The sequence below is a fragment of the Salarias fasciatus genome, chromosome 13 (genome assembly GCF_902148845.1).
Source record: "Salarias fasciatus chromosome 13, fSalaFa1.1, whole genome shotgun sequence".
NCBI classification, from domain to species: Eukaryota; Metazoa; Chordata; class Actinopteri; order Blenniiformes; family Blenniidae; genus Salarias; species Salarias fasciatus.
This window is the reverse complement of record NC_043757.1, coordinates 18,766,997-18,786,388: the sequence shown is the minus strand read 5'-3', so window position 1 is coordinate 18,786,388 and position 19,392 is coordinate 18,766,997. Positions and strand designations below refer to the sequence as shown.

Here is a 19,392-nt window from a genome sequence, read left to right as displayed (position 1 = left end):
TTTCATTGTTCACTGTTCACTCATTCAGTTAAAAAATTTCAAGCACTCTTGTATATAAATGATAAAGAAAAGAATGAAGAAAAAAAATCATCCTTCCCATCATAATAAATAAGGAATGAGTGCATTTTCTATAGAGACAGTGCTAATTTTAATCAGGCTCACAATCTTCAGTGAGATTGTGTCCTACATTGTTTTGGATGCTTCTTTCTGCAGGACAAATGTTGTTACGCAAGATTTGCTGGATCTATGATATTCACCGAGTGTGTTTACAGGCCTCAAAGAAGGAAACCTGTCGATTCTGAGCACTGCTGAGATTCCTCCCGCTGGCCAGAAAGTGAACCTTGAAATATAATGTATGTTTTCTAATATGCATAATCTAATAAGCAGATAACATTTGCTGAGCAAATGCTCCCAAAGGATCAAGTCATTTCCCAGAGCACTACTTTTACAACAGTCTCAAAGCTTTTAGATTTGACTTTCTTTGATAATCATTATGTATTCTACTAAAAAACAGCTTGCAGGGATGTAGATGCAGTTTAGTTTGATTTTAATCTTTTTTTATCGATATCAAAATGAAGTAAAACGAATAGTTGAAAATCCTCATCAGATAGCAGATACTCTTTTTAAATTATTCATTGTGCAAAAGTTTATTGAAATTTAACAGAAACTAAACATTCACATCCCGGATGAGTTGCAGTGGAACAAAGTCATGCTGCTTTTGAGACTTGAACTTACAGACTTAATTATTTCTAAGAAGTTGCTTTTGACGTTGTGGTCTGTTCTGAGCCGCAGGTAGTTATGTCAAATAATAGAGAAACTGGATTAAAAAAAAAGTTTAAGCTCTAATATTCTTTGTTTTGTTTAGAATAACCATCACCACTGACAGTCCCGCATAACATTTGTAGGTGAAACTGCTTGGGCTTCCATCATGAGCTCTCCATGGTGCTGAAAATCTTCACTTGTGCAGAATAGCTGAATGCTGTTGCCCATCACACTTCACACACTCTGCCAAAACACAGAGATGGAGCACAACTGCTGTGTGCCACCGTGGCCAAAGGATTCCACGTCTTAGATGAGGACCGCTGATAGAATTACACTGCCTGAACTAATCCCTGCTGCTCCCCTGGTCAGCATCATAATTGAACCGCACATTTCAGCACACACCGCAATGTGAATACTGACAATTGTTGGTTAAGGAAAAAACACACATCAGACAATAATGTCTGAACCAAACCCAGAATTGTATGGGAAAAGGTAGACTGTTGTTTACATTTCAGTTAGGCCTCAACAAACAACCCACTTTCCAATTTTACCCTTTTCCACATGTGTGCACATCTACCATGAAGGACAATGGCGTTCCCACTGGGAGAAGCTTTTTTGTTCTGCCAGTTGCCAGGGTCACTTTGACATCCGTTGCATCAGATAAATGTTTCTCCATAACAGTAAATAAAACTGTAAACACACACAATGCAGCACGCAACTTGCATACTTCCAAACAATGGAACGTTGCACGGGATAAACATAAAGCAGCTTCTTCACACATTTTGTACACGACAGGTGAGCTCAACCTGACTCAAAAGACAATGTGCAAACTGACCAACAGCAGCTGCATATGGACCCGTTTTAAAAGCAATGGTTTCATCTGAATCCAATAGTTTATAGTGAAAAAGTCAAGTGAATGAATTCATATGGTGAAACTACAAATTGTGAGAATCTCTTTGGGGAAAAAGCGATGAAGTTAAGTTTGAGAGGTTCAAAACATGTCTGACTGATGTGAACAACACTGTTAAATACTTTTTAAATGTTGAGAGTCTGAACGCATCCCAGGACGGTTGTTAACTTAAAAGACTAACAGCAACTCACCAGTCAAACTGTAGCTTAATATCTATTATATAGGCTGTCAGGGAGCTGCGTGGCAGCTCTACATTATCATTCATATTTTATGAGCCATCCTGCGATGAACCAGTGCACCCTGTGCATCATCTGTACACGATGTCTTCACATGCTGTCATTTGGAGCTCAACACTAGGGGCATCATTTTACAAAGCTTGGTCCGCCTGACTTGGCTCATGTCTCGGTATAATCCAGCAGGTTCAGGGCGGCGGTGGGCAGCAGACGGCACCTGAGTGAGACAAGACCTTCTGGGATTTCACTTGTGAAAGCATCAAACAAGGCTGTAATTGACAGCTGTGCTATTCACACTGCGCAGCCACTCTGGAAAATGTCAGAAGAAGTCAAAAGGTAAAATCATTGTATAGCAGGCTCGATCACTTTAGCTGAATAGGGTTGAGCTCATGAGCTGCCCTTTGCTGTCATTCATACTTGTATTTCCCTGAATAACACAGCATTTTCTTCGCGCCCAGTGCTCCATTAACTATTAGACGCTGACTGAGCGGCTGTCAAATGAGGTGCAGACTTAGCATCATAGCATGACGGCAATGGAGGCAGAGAAACCTCAGCCTGTCGTTAGCCTGCAAGAAGAACGGCAATTATCCTATTAGCCTGACCCCCTTAGAGGTTAATCGAGACTGGTTAGTAAAAGCAGTGGCTGTGGTGGTTTTGCTATATAATCCAAACATTTTCCCAACCTTCCTGAGGATTGGAGGCACTGCTTGTGGGCTCACAGAGCCACGCATGCTGCTAAGAGAGACATGGGATCTCTAAATAGGAGGCAGAAGTACTGCCTGCTGGGATGTTTGAAGGTCACTGCCATGTCCTCTACACACTCCCGCGTTCTGTGTGTGTGTGCGCGAACAGCTCAAAGCACCAATTATAATGTTAACCACGTTTTGATGTATCTGGGCACCACTGGCACTGCTGATTTCTGATGGTGGACTGTTGGGCGCAAAACAAAGACGACGGAGAGAGCATGAGCCGGCTGCTGGTGGTTGATAGTCAGAACCAGAAAATACACGTCCCAGGGCTTTATTTCATCGTGAAGGATAAGGGTAATTCAAATCTAAATCAATCTCTCTCTCTTTTTTTTTTTTTAAAGGTAACTATTTCATCAGATAAACACTAAATTAAATGTCAACAGCAAAAAGAGAGTCTCAAACAAACAAACCTTGTGTACAGAGGAACACCACTGAAGAGTCCGACAGGACTGTCCCAGCTGTTACTGTTTCACTCAAATACAAGATCAACATTTAAAACACAAATGAAAAAATCAAACCAAACCTCTGCAGCCTAGCTTGTGATTTCATATAAAACTAAGACAGTATTTTTTTTTTTTGCTTTATTCCATTTTTAAATCCCTTTCTAGTTTGTATTTGTCAACTCTTAATTCTTTTGATATCCTAAAATGTGTTTATATATTATTCTTCTTATATGTCACGATTTCATCATCATCTTGCTTTTCTTGTGTCTTTTCCAGTTTACTTCAAAGGCCTCTGATTGACACGATTACTGATGCTTTTTATATAGTAGTCTGATTATTTCGAATAACATCACAAAGCACACTATGGGGATTTATTTACATAGAAACATATCGTCATTCTATGGTTCCTGAATCACCCATAAATGTGCTCAATGTAAATGGAGCTTAATTTAAGCAAGTTTGATAGCTTAATTATAGAGGGGCACATACACGCCCTGTGAGCTGTTTCAGGACACCAGCAGCTGAGTAGGGAGGCTGTTCAACTGGAAACCATCAGCTTTGATCCCGCTGGACAGCGAGGTAGAACCCAGCTATCTCCACGGCGCAGGCCTTCCATGCCAGCTTAGCCAAGCCGGCCTAAACCAGCGGATATATATGCAAATGGTTTCCCCTGCTGCCAGTCTGACTCGGCAAGGATCAGGTGGCTCAAGACTCCATCACACATTAGCAATGATGGGAATGCCATTCTAACACTCTTCCCCCTTGTGGAGCCAGGTATACTCTTCCCCCCTGACCTTCAACCTTTGAATACTTCCTGGGGCGTGGATGTCCTTTTAATAGTCCGGTGACTGGCCAAAGAAGACATAACAGCATGACAGCGGGGCAGCACGGTTTGGGTAGGGTGGGGGTGCAGGGTGGAGGGTGGACCTCTGTGTCTGCTTCATGATATACATAGTCTGGCCTGATATATAGCCTCTCCTTGTCTATGGATTAACATTCATCAGCAATGCACACTACAGCTGTCCCTAGATGGCCATCAAATCAGACCTGGAAAATGAGGGATTAGGTTTGAGAAAAAGAAAGGATGTGCACTGAATAATAACTCACGAGTCACACAGTCAACATCAGAAGATGTAAGGAAGTGGTGCTGAACAGTGCAAGTTTATGAAAGCACTGCATTTGTCAGGTTTTCTACTGATATTAGTCGTTGTTCTTTTATGTTTTGAAACCATTCAAGGCTGCCACCATTCTTAAAGAAAAAGACATTCTTTATCTCCATTATATTTTCCAAGTTACATAAAAGTTAAGACATAAATACGTGTCATGAATCAGATAATATTCGTACAATCTTCTTATTCAACCCTTTATTTCTCCTCTGTGCAATGTTGTCATGAAACAAAGGGTTTGCTATCTTACAGAAAATTGTAGCCTTTTCTTCATTTAGTATCATTGGACATACTGACAGTTAAGACACAACAGGCAATCTGATCAATCAAGTTATTCCAAAGGGTTAAATTAAGAGAATAAAACCATGAGCCGCAGCGCTTGCCCTGATGGCTGGGCAGCTGTGCGAGTTAAGGACGTTGCTGGTCATATTTGCTCTGGGACAGCTGTGAGGCATGCTCGCTCCTGTAAGTGTCAACAACACATGACAAGACACATGCAACTCAACCACTGTCCACAAGAACATAGCAGTCCTCTTCCCAGCATTCCTCAGATGACATTAAAAAAGAAAAAAAACTGAGAACGCGTGCTTACACACAGCCAGAGTCCTTATGAGGCTCTGGTTTCATCCAGCCCTCATTGAATCAGGTCTTTGTCTTTCTATTCTTTTAATTAGCTCTGGATTTCAGTAATCTGGTGTGGGATGAAGCGGGCCGAGCTGGGCCAAGTTAGGCCGAGGTTAGTGAGCGCGACAGCTGATGGCAGGGTGTGTGCTCTCCGTGCTGCTCTGGCAAAACGCAGCTGGTCAGTTGCCAAGCACAAGGGAATACACAGGCTCACAACAGTTCCTCTCTGCATGCACCTCCGCAATCCACTCCACTCCAAGGTACGTGCGCTGAAGAGCGTGCAGGCATGCCTCATTTTGTTTTTGCTCGTCATACAGAAAAACACAAAATGTAGTAAAAGACACATGTGAATGCCGAAGGAGGTAATTCACATCCAGGGCTTATTTATTCCCCTGCTACAAAAGAAAAGCCTTGGAGCAGCAAAATCAATAACAATAACAAAATCAATAACTATCCTCAATCATGGGAAATGCATTGTGAAGATTTAAAATTCCCCAAAGCTGCCATCTTCCATTATAGAGGCAATGCTACAATGGATTTCTGAGAATGGGCCGAGAAACAATTTTTTAGCAAAAGATTTTTTTCCTGTCTAACCTCTATAGTTGAAGCTGTGTATTGTTGAATGACAAGACGATCTCATCACCTGTGCAGCCGCAAGGAAAAAACCTAACCTCGAAGCCACAGGTCGTCTCACACCTCCACCTCATCAGCCATGCCACACAAGCAAAACATGGCATCCGGAGAGGAAAAACCAACACACAGAACATCAAACCCTCATTAAATAAGATGAAATTCTAATGAACCTGTGATTGCCGGAGGGACTTTTGGCTGGTGCAGAGGCAAACAAACACGAGACACAACACCAGCCTCATACCAATGATGAGAAATGTGAAAACTGTCACTATGCATCTGGCAATTAGGAATGTATCAATTAAAACAGTGAAAAAAATTCAGGGTGTTGCTATCCTCGGAGACAGTGAGGCATCAAATGACAAATCTACGCTACATCCAAGCAAAAGAGATTATAGTAAACTCAATAAGGGGTTTAATTCAATGCACCAAGCTTTTCTTTAACTCCCCATACGTCCATATATCAACACTGCTTATTCTACGCTCCTCTCTTACTATCCCCACAACCTGCACTGGTCCAAAGTGAAAGCATCCACACATACATCTACATAGAAATGTGTAATTCAATAAGTGTCTGTTCTTCTTTCTCAATTATATTCACAAAATATGAATCCAAGAGTTCATGCATACACTTAACTGCATCCAGATTAGATCTGGGCAAATGTCACAAACGGACTGTACAGGCACAGCTCTGCAGTCCATCATCAGAGCTGTTATGACAGAAACAATTGTACAATGCTGGTTCTAAAGTACACATAACACACTGCATGTAGCACCTTGGGGGGATGAGGGGGAGGCTGGAGGTGCTCGGTACAGTAGCTGCATCAGCTGTTGTTCCGAGGTGAGGTAGGAGGTGTATTTTTTTAGCCCTCATTTATATCTCACCAGTGTTGCGCTGTGCAGTTTTGGTGTTTGGATTGAAATACATGGCAGTGCTCTCACTGCGTAAGGAGCCGATATGAAACCACAACCAGTCCTCTGATGGAATGAACTTCCCTGAAAATTTCTCACGAGTGAAGACAAACACGCTGGAGACCAACCTGGATGGAAAATGAAGCAAATAAAAAAAATACATGGAAGATTTCTACCATTTGTGTTTTTGATCTTTAGTAACAGATAAATCTATACGATCACTTCTTATTACGCACACAGTCGAACAAAACAGATAACATTAAACAACTATTTGCCAAGGGCAAATCGTAATATCTTTAAAAACTCTTTTTTTCCCCTAACGCAATTGGGGCATTGAACACCATGTTCCGTTGATATGTCGTAATGTAACTGCCGATGCTGTCCTGCCTTTTGCCCTGAAGATGTCTGTGTTTAAGTGTTGCTGTTTGCTCCTGTTGTTGCTGTTGTCGTTGAGTTGTTCTGCTTGTTGCTTTTCTTTTATGAGACCAAAGATAAATCTCCACACTGTAGACAATAAATGAATTAACTAACTAATTAACTAATTAACTATTTTTAGTATTTAAATTATACCAACTATTTTTTTTATGAAATAATTGCAATACAAATTTTGAAGAAATTGTCACATATAACATTGATCTACACTTATATATAAACGCACTACTCCAAATACTATCATATATACTATAATAACTATAACTATAACTATAATAACTATAATACAAGGGATTCAAAACGAGCACATAAAAAAATGCATTTTTTCAATTTAATTTATTCTGGTCTTTTTCAATAGCGCAATTTTAGCAGGAAATTAATTATTATAAAAACAAAAGAAAAGCCGTTTTGGCAGCTGACTTTCTATATCGCTTGCTTTAACTTTCCTCTTCCTATTATCTGAGCTGTGAATACTTTGGGTTCCTTTTGTCTTACATGAATAGTAAACGAATTATGATTTGTTTGTGGACAAACAAAAACATTTCAGTCTTCAAAAAGAGCACTGTTAAGGCCATTTAATTCATCAAAAATGTGAATCAGTAAGTAAAATGTTCTTATCATGTGCTGTCTATGTGAACTGAGTGCGTGGCTGATCGTAAGCCTTTTCTCTTTGAGTTATTTTGTAGTTGATAAAGCTTTAGCCATGCACACAATGTAATTCTATTTTGGGGATGTTAAAGTAACCACTACAAGCGGCATCACAAGACGTTAATTATGGGGGGTTGCACCAGTCTGGTTGAAGCGTCTCTAATTCAGAAAAATCTTCCATTTGTTACCAAAAGATGTACCTGCATCACAATAGAGAAATCAAGATGACTGCTGGTGTCTCACTTTAAATTCAGAAAGAGATTATACCTGCAGTTACCATCATTCATTTTACGTCTCTGCAGCCGACAGTATGAGCTACTTCCATCTTTCAGAGAAGCTGTATTTTCACAGAGCCATTTTCTCCAGAGGATGATAGTGCCATTCATGTTTGAATAGAGTGGTGCCACAAACGCAAAGCCTCTATACTCCTCCTCCCCACGCATCCCAAATAACAGAGGCGTCATATAAGAACTCCTGGAGGTGGCATGATGCAGAGTAGATAAGCAGACCATTAGATAACTGTGCAGCAGTGAAGCGGCGCAGCACGGAAAACAGCTCAAAACTCGACACGAATACAGAACCATACAAGAGGGGAGACAGAGCGGGTTTATATCGTAAAAAAGCCTCGCAGCATGGCGGTGGTTTCCTCTTCTTGAGTATCACTGAGTGGCTGTGCTTGCATCGCTCTCCGTCATGCATATGCATTATCGTGATTGTCTTGAACGAGTCTTCGCCTTAGCAGGAAACCCCTCAGTTATAAAGTGTGAAGTCTGGAGTCGTGCTGTAAAAGCAGAGTGAAATCACATGACTGCTGTTTCCCGGGGCACTCGGGGCAAATGAAATGATAATTGTGGATGAAATGTGGAATAAAGATGGTGCTGAGAAACACCTGGCGAAGAAATGATGCCATAAATGTGGCCATTAGGAGCACAGAGCTCCAAAAATCAATAAGTATTTGTTTGTTTTTTATGAGATGTTGTTATTTTGAGTTTACCCGGGAGACATACGCCATGCTATAAAGTACTGTGCAGACTACAACGGTCCTGTCTGGGTTTGGAGAAAAAGCAGTAGAAATGTGATTATCTCAGTTTCCTGGAGCCTCTGACTGCTGCCTAAAAGGCTTGGGTGCATTTAGTGGTTTTCTAGCACACAGATAATGCAACACAGGTTGCCTCAGCTGTAGAGCAAAGAACAAAAAAGCAGGTTCCACATGGCTACATCTCCCTCCGTCCAGTAGGATCCCCTGACCCGATCACTTATACTCCCGACAGAGAGGAGGACCGTTTAGATGAAACCGGATGCAGCCGCGTGTCAATGGCAGAGCACAGGAGGACACCACCTACGCAACGTAACACCGCATCTCAAACCCCCTCATCGCCATCACACCCCCCGTTTTCACTTCCTCCCTCGATCTCCCCGAGAGTTTCCACCTCTATTTCCCTGCCTCTGATTCCAGGTTCCCAGTACCGCCGCAGAAATCCAGAAGGCCGGCCGTGCATCCTGTTTCTCACACATGCCAACCTCGCTGGCCGCAGTCGGCTGGAAACGGATCCAGTTTCCCCCCGCTTAATACTCCTAACGAGCCTTTTCCCTCCGTGGCCAAGTGTCAAGCCTCCCAAAGTCACCGAAAGGGATGACTCTGCCTTCCACCCACAGCAACACCACAACAAAGACAGCGAGCGCTGACAGACACGGGCTTTCATTTTCAGCGTTTCCCCTCATTTGCAAGAGATGAGATGCAACCCGATACCCACCAGTAGTCACAAGATGGATACCTAATTATACTCACATGGCTAAGTTTCATCACTTTCCTAAGCAACATGGTGAGAAGTATGAAGGATGACATATGGTTTGATGCCATTTCTGATACCCAGATCCATGGGCATGACAAAATGACAGCAGGGTGACAGCCAAGTAACTGCTTGGATACTGAGTGGAAATAACTCCCGAGTGTAAACACAAGATCGGGCTGTTTGTTTTAAGCAGGCCCGATAGTGTTTTAGCTCTTATTTCATGTAAATGCCAGCTTGTTTTTCAGCTTGGCCAATAGCCTGAGCGGACAATTCAAAGGTAATGAAGACAGCTTTAATTTAACATTGCTCAATAGAGCCATTAGAGCTCAAAACCACCTCGAGGTGTCTTTAACATTCAATGCGGCCTTCAACAAGAAAGTCAAGGCATGTAGTGATATTCATTCTGCAGGCTGGTGGTGACACTGACTAATTTGACACAATTTCTGTAGAAATCATGTGGTTCAAATAATATACACGCATTCTAAAATCACCAAAATGTTTGTAATGTGGGGGGAAAAGGTACTGGTTTTACGGTTTTCAAATTTAAATTGGTTACATGATGTCCATTGGTTAAAATTAATCCTGTTCCATTGTAGGTTTTCACATTTTATTCAAAACTCAGATCCAGCAGAACACCATTGATGTCTTTTCAATGTTTGTGCACACATGGCAGCAAAAAATTCACAGATGAACATGAAATCAAATTAATTTATTAAATGCAATCAAAAATGCAGTGCACTAGAAATCCCGTTCAGTATTCCCGATTGCAATTCCACTGAAAGCTAATTCCAAATCATTAGCCTGCAGTTTGTGTTCACACCTGTTTGATTTCAGTAGATGTGAGAGCACGAACACAGAACTGATGCATCTTACAGGTGTCTCGACATAACGGTGTTTTCTGCAGTCCTGGGCAGTGTGAGAGGCTCTTTATTCCCTGTCTCTCACTCAGCCTGACTGCAAACAGACGTGAGGAAGGAAAGGGTCAAGTTGAAAGGACACGACACACAAACATGTCAAAGGCCGCCCATTTGAACTTTCTCCAGACATGTGAAGGACAAAAGAATTTCACTCTCTCTTTCTGCGCCCGCCTTAACATCGACCTCTTCCAACGCAAACAATGAACTCCAACATGTCCGGAGTATGTTTGTGCACACTCTCAGCAGCGCTACCTTTCAGCCGCCCCTGTGTTCAGCCAGGGGACCACTTGCACAACACACAAGTGTGTGAGTCACATATGAAGAAGGCTTTAATACAAATGTGAATCAGCCATGATTCATCCACCCCAAGCAAAAATAATGGGCAGTCACCCTTATTATCCTGTTTCTATATTAATCCTGCAGACAGGTTACCTTCATCACTCCACAAAAACATTAGAAGTGCAGCATGAACACAGCAGCCACAGTCAGGTGGAACTGCCTCAAAGGTGTAGCAGTGAAATATTATGTTTCTTCCCAGCTAAAAATGCACTGTTCATTATTAAAGGTGCAGCATTGCTGTCATTGGGTTCTGCATGAGGGGTCCCAGTGGGCCTCATTAGGACACACATGGTGGATTGTTCAGGATCATATGTTTAGCTGAAGAAAAAGAATGGCATAGCCATGTGAAATGTTAGACTTTGAGTTAAGAGAAGTTAAGAGCTGATGTGGCATGAGGATATTCCACTGCCTGTTGAAGCAAATTGAAATGAAGGAATTGCTCTCCTCTCATCCCACCCATATTTGTCATGAAACATCAGCCCCTTCATTCAAGAGTGGGAGGTAGTAAACAGCCAGAGGACAATAACAATCATGCTGCATTCCTTATATAGACACTGCAATGGGTCGTGGTGATTTCTTTAGTTGGTGCAAACCATAACGGATCGGGGTTTTTTTTCAGCTTCACAGCATGTCACTCGGTCAGAGAAGGCCATTTCAGACCAATAAAGTCAGGCCAAGGTCTCTGACAAACACGAGCAAATCTGCAGCATTTTCTAAGAGCAGAATATGTACATATACGGGGGATTTAAATAGCTCATCAGACCGGCAGCCATACCTTGTTTTTAATGTTGCAGTGGCAGCAAACAGTCCACAGATATTTGAGGGTCCTCCATAGCAGGATGATGAAGAGACCCCCAAAAAACGTCACCATGGAGGAGGCGAGGAATGCCCACCACATGCGCTGTCCATTATTGTCGCATGGCACCTCGGACGAGAACGGGATGACAACGTCTTCCATCTTGGATATTAGAATCGAAGAGTCCGGATTTATATTATTATTGATACTGCTTGTCCTCATAGAGCTGTCGCTGCCATGGGGAACCGTGCCATCCGCCTCAGCTAGCATTTAGGAGCCTTGGAGAGCCTGTGCCAGCGTCCCCAGCCCCACTCACCAGCCATATTGCTTGAAAAAAAAAACAAGCCAAAAAAAAAAATGGAAAAAAAAAAATCCCCCTGTTTCTCTGTAGATTCACCCACCCGACGGAGTCTCTTTATGTCTTTCACAAGTCTAGGAATTGTTTATTCGTGACAGCGTGAGGCAGCAGCGCACACGCACGAGCCTGACCGAAATAGCGGGTCGGTGGCCCTTGGAGAGAGGCATTTAAATCCGCAAGAATGACGAGTCTCCGGCGCGTCTCATTCTGAGGGGGCTTCTGCCTCTTTCACGCCATAAGCCACGGCGGAGACGGCGTCGTGTGCTGCCGGGGGTGGTGGTTAAAAATATCTATCTCAGATAATGTAGACAAAACGTTGCGGCTTGTTCTCGGCGAGGCGTCCTTTCTCTCTCGAGCCGTCTTCCATTCGGGGGATCCTGTCGATCAGCAATCGATTTCACTTTTCCTCAAGCAGGGAAAAAAAAAAAAAAAAAAAAAAAAGAACACGCGCACACACCGAGAGGTGAAGATTAAATCGTTGCGAGTTTTGAGAAGAAGAAGAAGCCTACATGTTGTTGTTCGTGTCGGGTGGATGTCGCTGTGTCCATTCGGTCCCCTGCAGCCGCGGCACGGAGCGGCCAGCTGAGCGCGCGCCTGTCAGATCCGCTCGAGAGGAGAGCGGGGAGATTTACAGGTAGGGGGCGGAGCCACGCGCTAATAATAAAGATGGACAGAGGGCAGCAGTACCGACACGATGTTTATTCCAAGTACCGACCCGGTGTTGTCTTCTGGACGCACGGGTGTTATTAAAATTAAAAAAAAAAAAGAAAAGAAAGAAAAGGAGGAAGGCTACAATTTGCTGCGTCTTTATGGCACGCCAGTGACGCACGTCGTAAAAAAAAAAAGAACGAGCAGGACTTAAAAAGGGACTGGATCGATTAGTCATAAATTTAACCATCATAGCTTCCTTTAGAACAGAGAACGATGAGCTCCCTCAGGATCGCTGGAGGCGCTCGCTCCCTGCCGGGATGTTATTGTGGTGGATTCTCATCAAGCATAGTGCTCCCCTTTTGGCTCTTCATCCCTCCCTGTTTTCATTTTGAAGAATCACCTTGATAACGGGCCCTGTGTGTGCGTGCACACATGCACGTAAGCATTATGAAATAAATAACCTTCCCCGGTCAATTACTGTAATATGTTCACACTTTGAGCTCACATGTGGTTGGGAAAAAAAAAAAAGAAAAAAAAGAAAACAACAGGTGTGGATTGGTGATGATGGTGAGGTGCAGCCAGCCACAGCAAAGGATGTCGGGGGCCAACAGCTGGCTGGAAGCCCTGAATAACCACCGAACCAGGCCAGCAGGTGCAGAACCGCTCCTGTGTCTTCAGGCCCCACATGTCTGAGGAGCAGACTGCAATAAACTGGGATTAATCTGTCCTCCCAATACTTTCATGACTCTTCAATTATAGATAGTTCAGTTGAAGCCTTCTGGAGCCAGGAAAAATAAATACATTATAAATTAATGTCAGCAAGACCCTGTGACAGTTAATTTAGAAAAATCAAGGCTTGGAAAAAAGAGATGGTAAATTATTGTCAAGGAAATATTAGTCCTGCTACAGAAATAGCTGCTGAGTCCAATGTGTGTGTGTCTGTGTGTTATTCTGTAATGGTGGGGACCTATACATTTGCACACGAACTCATGAGGTCTTGCTTCATTGTGGGGAGAGAAATGGATGTTTCTATTGAGGGAACTTATCAAGTTTTAGGATCTGGGTAGGAAGATTTTAGAATGAATCTAAATCAATGTCTTGAAACACAACATGTGGGAGTTTGTGTGTGTGTGTGGTGGTTGGTGGTTAAGACAAGACAATCTGTAAATTATAGCACTTTGGAGTTACAACTGTCTGTGTAAGCATTTCAACTTCACATAAAATAGATGCAACGCAGGCCAACACTTCAATCCACCACTGCTTAGCAGCCTACATTGTATATGAGTTACAAAAAGAGGACAAACTTCAAGGTGCAGAGTGTTTTTGGCTCTTCGGTTTCTCTCACATCATTTGCATTGGCTTCACTTCTAATCGTCCCTGCAGAAAAGAAACTGATGAAGGGGGAAGATCAAAGGGAGAAACTAAGGTTTCAGCTTTAAAGCACACCTCCATTCGCCACATACATTATGAGGCTGGATTTGTCTCCTGGAACAGCATCTGATCAGCCAGTGCTCAGGCAGCCAGATAACTGGGGATGGGGCTTGAAGTCGTCCTCCTGCTGGTAAAACGCTGAACTGTCACATGAAAGCCAAATGATGCTGCTTCACAGGAGCCTGCAGGGACGATCTGTCACCGGGGAGCACTGCATTTTTCCCGCAGATAAAAAAAAAAAAAAAGTATATATTTTATTTATGAAAGAAAAATATGAAAATTGCTACTGCAACAGAGGTGATGGTTGTCAAAACAATAATAGAGCCAAGATTTCTTGTGCCTCAGGTTGAAATGTATCTCTGCTTGGCTTAGTACTGTTTATTCATGTAGTTATTTATACATTTGAAATGTATTTTATTAGACCCTTTAAGTTCCCAAGAGAAAACAAACAAAGTTAAAAACAGCAGGGGAATTGAGGTCAAACTCCACAGTAGTAAGTCGCCGTGAAGGTCACAGAAAGGGAAAGCGCATGCGACATACATCATGTGTCATCGTGAAAGCTGCTGCTGCTGCTTATTGTCGGAGGGGGACTTGAATTGATCATCCTCCATGAAAGGCCAGCTGTTGGCTGAGCGGTTCCCGTGTGCCGGCAGAACTTTAGCCGACAGGTCCCGGCGCTGACAGATGAGGAGATTATCATCGTGAGAGCAGTCAGGTGCTAATCCCGCAGGACATGTGGAGATGCTGCAGTTATTAACATGTCAGGGAAGCACAAAGACGCAGAAGGGTTGATTTCATCCCATCAGGGGGAGGGCGGGGACTCGCGCTCTCGTCAGCAGCGAGATGTCTCGTGAGGTGGGAAAGGCCAGCGTGGACCACAAAGATCCTTTACTGTCACACTTGAGGCTTCTCAAGTTCAGTTGAGCTGTCAGCAGCTGCCTTGAAACATACACCCCAGCAGCAGGGCCTGAGCTCCTGCTCCTTTCTAAAAGAGGTAAGGGGGGACTTGGAGGACATAAAGAATTGGGACACTGCAGAGTCAACCTGCACTTTAAGGGTATATGACATTTAGTGTGGAACCAAAGCATTCAGTAGCATTCTGCAGAGTGCATTAAGTAACAAATAGCCTCGTGGAGGAATAAATAACCACAGCAGTTTTCATCACTCAGTTCGAGGAATTAGACATGGCGGATGTTTTGGAGACGTAGGGCACTCTCTTGCCCCAGTGAACCCGACAGGCAGCTGGAGGGCGGTCGTTCACTGTGACATTATCGGCGGGAGGACCATGTCACTCCGCACGAGGAGCTCTGAGGAAACGGCCCGTAGGCAAAAGCACCCAATCAACCAGCAAGATGTGCCGTAGCCAGCGGCTGTCCAACTGCACGGAAAACAATTAATGCTTTTCTCAGAGGGGAGATCCTGTATTTATTATGCTCTGTATCAAACTTCAATACATTTAGAATGCAACTTGAGAGCAGAATAAAAGGTCTTCTGTTGCATCTGCTAGTATATTCTTTTAATAAAACTCCAGTTTCTGAAACCTGATACATGAGCGTGGTGCATTCAAGTCAGTTTCATGGTAAAAGTTTTCCTTGATTTATTTTCATACTGGTCAGTGGGATGATTTGTGACATTCTCTTTTAAATGGGAGCAACACTTTTGAAAACAGATGGTCATTGCTGTTAAAATACACTGTCAAATAATTTAAAATGAAAGTAAAAATATGCATAAATATTAATGCGTTTAATGAAAGTATCCATAACTGGGCATGCAGACTTCAAGCTAAAGTCAAAAACTTTTATTTGGAACCAAGTCACGATACCTGAGAAACAATGCAAACTGAATGAAAGATCAAACATTGTTTCTTTGTTCATTTGTACAATTGGCAAAAACTTGCAAATAAAGAATTGATTTAAAAAAAATGGTCTGATACCATAATTCCAGTGGAGTTACTTCAGGCATCAGGATGACCTACCATGAACAGGTCTTGCAGACAGGAGGAGTTTGCATCGGCCAGCTGGAGGCGGTGCAGGGACGTCCTCCATACTGCTGACACAACCCAATGTGGACAAAGCATGAAGGAAGATGAACGAATGGATAAATGAATGTATATTACATGGAAAAAGAATAAATTAGGCTGTAAGCATAAGTTTAAGGAAATATTAAAAAACTGTAGTCATGTTTTTTTAATTGCTCAACATGTAATATCTGTCCATAGCTATGTAAAAGCATCAGCTACTTTTTGACAAAAATGTTTTCACTTTGAAAATCAAATGTCAGGGTGAAATGACTTAAATTAAAACCTTCTCATGCACTGCAGTTTTAATTTTTGTGAGTCCTGACAACAGCAATCATCCACATGAATAACAAGCTGAGCAGCTCCAGTGACAGTGACACTAGCTTCACTCCATGTGTGAGAATTAATGAGTCTGTTTCAGCTGGATTTTTAACCGCTGGTGAGAGATGTGGTATGTTTGACTCACCTTCAAGTTTCAGAATCTGTGCGTTCAAAAAAATAATCGTTTTGAAGAACGACAGTTTCATCCTCCAGTTATTTCTTCTTAAAAATTGGGAGAAGACATCCTCCTGACAGATTTTTCTATTGTAAATGACAGCATCACACATCAGATGAGCATTTCTTCTGACTCTGCAGCATCTGGAGTCGTCAAATCATTTTCCTGTATGATGTTGTGTGAAGAGAAATATGCTAATTCAAGCCTTTTTTTTTTTTTAACAAATGCAATTCAAACTGCAGAAAGAAGACAGGAACAGACTGAAACCAATGCCGACTTGTGATACAGAAAATGAGTTTTATTCTCATGTTAATGTCTCAACATACAAATCACATTCCTTTAATAAAAGAAAAGTTCAATCAGTACCTGGCATCTAGACTCTTTAAAGACTCTCGCTAAAAATACAACCGTTCACGTTGTATCCCGGTTTCTAACGTATGCTTATCTACTCAGAAAAATAGTAACCTTACAGTTTGCTTCCGCTTTCTCTTTCAGCCCAATAGTCAAACTTGTGGACCAATTTTTATTTGAAAAACTGTGCAAGAATAAATCCCTTTTTTAATAATTCAAATAAGAAGTGATCCTTTTTTTTTTTTTTCCTAAAGAATAAAAAAAGGCCATTAATGAAATATAAGGAACTGATGCGATACACAAAAAAATGAATTAGTTACAGTAGAAATTATAGTACCTATTCATAGTCTGCTGGAAACCTAGGAACAGTTAATAACATGTTTAAGGTTCACAGATAAACAAGTGCAAAACAGAAATAAAAGGATAAAGTCGCCATAGTGGATTTTGGCACAATAAGATACAAGATATGGTTCTCGAGGAAGGACAGAATATTTTTCCAACATACTTTTTTTTTTTTTGCCTTCTGAATAAAAAATACAATAACAATGAAAAGTCACTAACATGAAAACGGATGAGAGGAAAATCTTTTTTGCGAGATTACCCTGCAAATTTGACTTCGTAGTGTCTCTTCTGATGAGTACAATGATAAGTGACTGACGACCGACCACAGAGAAATTAAAATGAAGTCTTTAAAAAACATGCTAATACCTGCTAAGACATGACTTGACTGCCAGACGTTCCTAGGCATATTACCCAGTGAAAATACATGTAATATATATATATATTTATATATATTTGCTCTTTTTTTTTTCTTCAGCTGTATCTGCATACTGTATATGGTATACTCTATATTGTTAAATATATGTTAAAGATGATAGTTACACAGTGGTCTGTCTAGCCCTGGAGTGCATACCGAGTTAACCCGTTAGCCGCCGCGTTGTCGCGCGCTCGCCTCTCTGCTGGTCTCAAATCAGCCCGTAAATCGTCCAGTCAGCGGTGGGTGAAGTGATAAGTTAGATAAGTGAAGTAAACGGCTTTAAAAGAAAAGGAAAAATTAAATCCTCAGAGTTGTGACTAAGTGACTCGGGGCTGGTTTCAGATCAGGCTTCTTCTCCAAAGGCACTTTCCCGAAAGGCCCAGAAACTGTCCACATGCCCAGCTACAACAGAAACACGATGCATAGAGCGAGCATGGATGTGTAGTGAGTTTCCACGGCCGTCGCTGCTGGCAGTCGGGCTCAGTACGACAACGGCTACATACTCGGAGAGGCCGGATGCGTTCTGTGACGCCCGATCCTCGATTTTCTTCAGGGGTCGCGCTCACGGTAACGACCGAGATTCAGCTCAGTTCAATTTGTCTTTTACAATTAACTTAGAAACGACGGCCTCGACGTCGTCTGTTCACGCTCACAAACAGTCACGCACCGAAAACAAAAAAAAAAAAAAAGCACAATAAATTGTCAGTCGATGTCAGATAGGTGCATAATGATCAGGGAAACCACGAGTGTCTTTTGGGAGGAGGAGGCTGGACTTCATTAGTGTTGCAGGGAGGAGGGAGGACACGCTTTCAAGCAAATATTGAACACCAATAGTCAGACGTGTCGTTTAGACTGTAAACAGACGCTTACGATGCAGCATTACGAACACACCACCAGAAACCCTTAGGGAAGACTGAATGAACTTTAACCTCAGTGTCCAGTGCTACTAACCTGCTCTGGAGTCTGTGTTTAGAAATCATAACAAAAAAGACAAAATAAAAAATATATATTTATATATCAATAATTTACACAACTAGCTCACTGTAATGTACCTATTGGTATAGTGTGAAAGGGTTAATTAGTGTTTGGGGAATGGAGGAGGAGGAGGAAGCCAGTCTCCTCTAGGGGCAACCGAGCGGAGTCCACAGGACTTTACTTTGTTCTTGATCAACTATCGTCATGATCTGAGTGCAAATGTAAGGGAGGGTGCCGCCCTGGACAATACCTGGGGAGAGAAGAAGCAGCAGTTAGGATCGTCGGTGTTGACGCTCTTAAATCAAGGACAGGAACGCTGGAAACAGACGACACGACGGCCTGACTGCATACAAACCTGTAAAGAACTTGCTGTACTCTTGTTCGATCTTCTGTGCACTTTCAAACTGCTCCTTGGAATGTTTTTGAGAGACTTTGTCCCGCAGATAGACCGGATCTTTCTGTTCCCTTTGGGAAGGAGAAGACGACATTCAAGTCTCAAAAGAGGAATAAATCCAACACCAGTAACTCTTTTCTTTTTCTTGACATTTTAATTGCCTGCCATGTAGCTTTCAATCATCCAAAGTCAGGACTGATCCACTGCTAAATGAAACTGACTTCCAAACAGACTCCATCCACCCACTGTGTAAACATTAAACACTAAAAAGTGAAGAAAATGCATTTTTTTTTATTTGAGATTTGAGTATTTTATTGAATGCCTGTTGATTCATTTGTTATATTTAACACACTCATGACGTCATATGAGGTGAACACTTTCAGGTGAGTCCTCAAAAATGACAGAGTGAAACAGAGAATCTGGTGATCTCAAAATTGTGAATTCGACCAGGATTCCCTCCGAGAGACTTTATAGAAAAAAAAAAAAAAAAAGAGAAAGAAATAGAAGAAACGGACTTGTTCCAGCAGCTGTTTGGGATTATCTGCGTGTGTGAGATGGAGTGGGGTGTTCTGACAGATGCGTCAAAGGGTTCATGGTGGGATGGAGAG

The 19,392-nt window shown here is 42.2% G+C and overlaps 2 protein-coding genes across 40 annotated transcripts in view; both read right to left on the bottom strand.

Moving 5' to 3' along the window:
* The window catches only part of kcnma1a (potassium large conductance calcium-activated channel, subfamily M, alpha member 1a), a 138,918-nt gene extending 127,201 nt beyond the window's left edge, over positions 1-11,717 (bottom strand). For all 36 annotated transcript variants that reach the window (XM_030107431.1, XM_030107436.1, XM_030107433.1 and 33 more), the window contains exon 1: positions 11,334-11,717. In XM_030107431.1, the coding sequence (XP_029963291.1) occupies positions 11,334-11,624 (291 nt within the window). In that variant the 5' untranslated portion in view covers positions 11,625-11,717. The remainder of the gene's footprint in view (positions 1-11,333) is intronic.
* Positions 11,718-17,166: 5,449 nt separating this feature from the next.
* dlg5a (discs, large homolog 5a (Drosophila)) overlaps positions 17,167-19,392 on the bottom strand; it is a 37,865-nt gene continuing 35,639 nt past the window's right edge. For all 4 annotated transcript variants that reach the window (XM_030107426.1, XM_030107427.1, XM_030107430.1 and 1 more), the window contains 2 exons: positions 18,746-18,855; positions 17,167-18,640 (listed from right to left, as the gene is read on the bottom strand). In XM_030107426.1, coding sequence (XP_029963286.1) covers positions 18,537-18,640; positions 18,746-18,855 — 214 coding nt within the window. In that variant the 3' untranslated portion in view covers positions 17,167-18,536. The remainder of the gene's footprint in view (positions 18,641-18,745; positions 18,856-19,392) is intronic.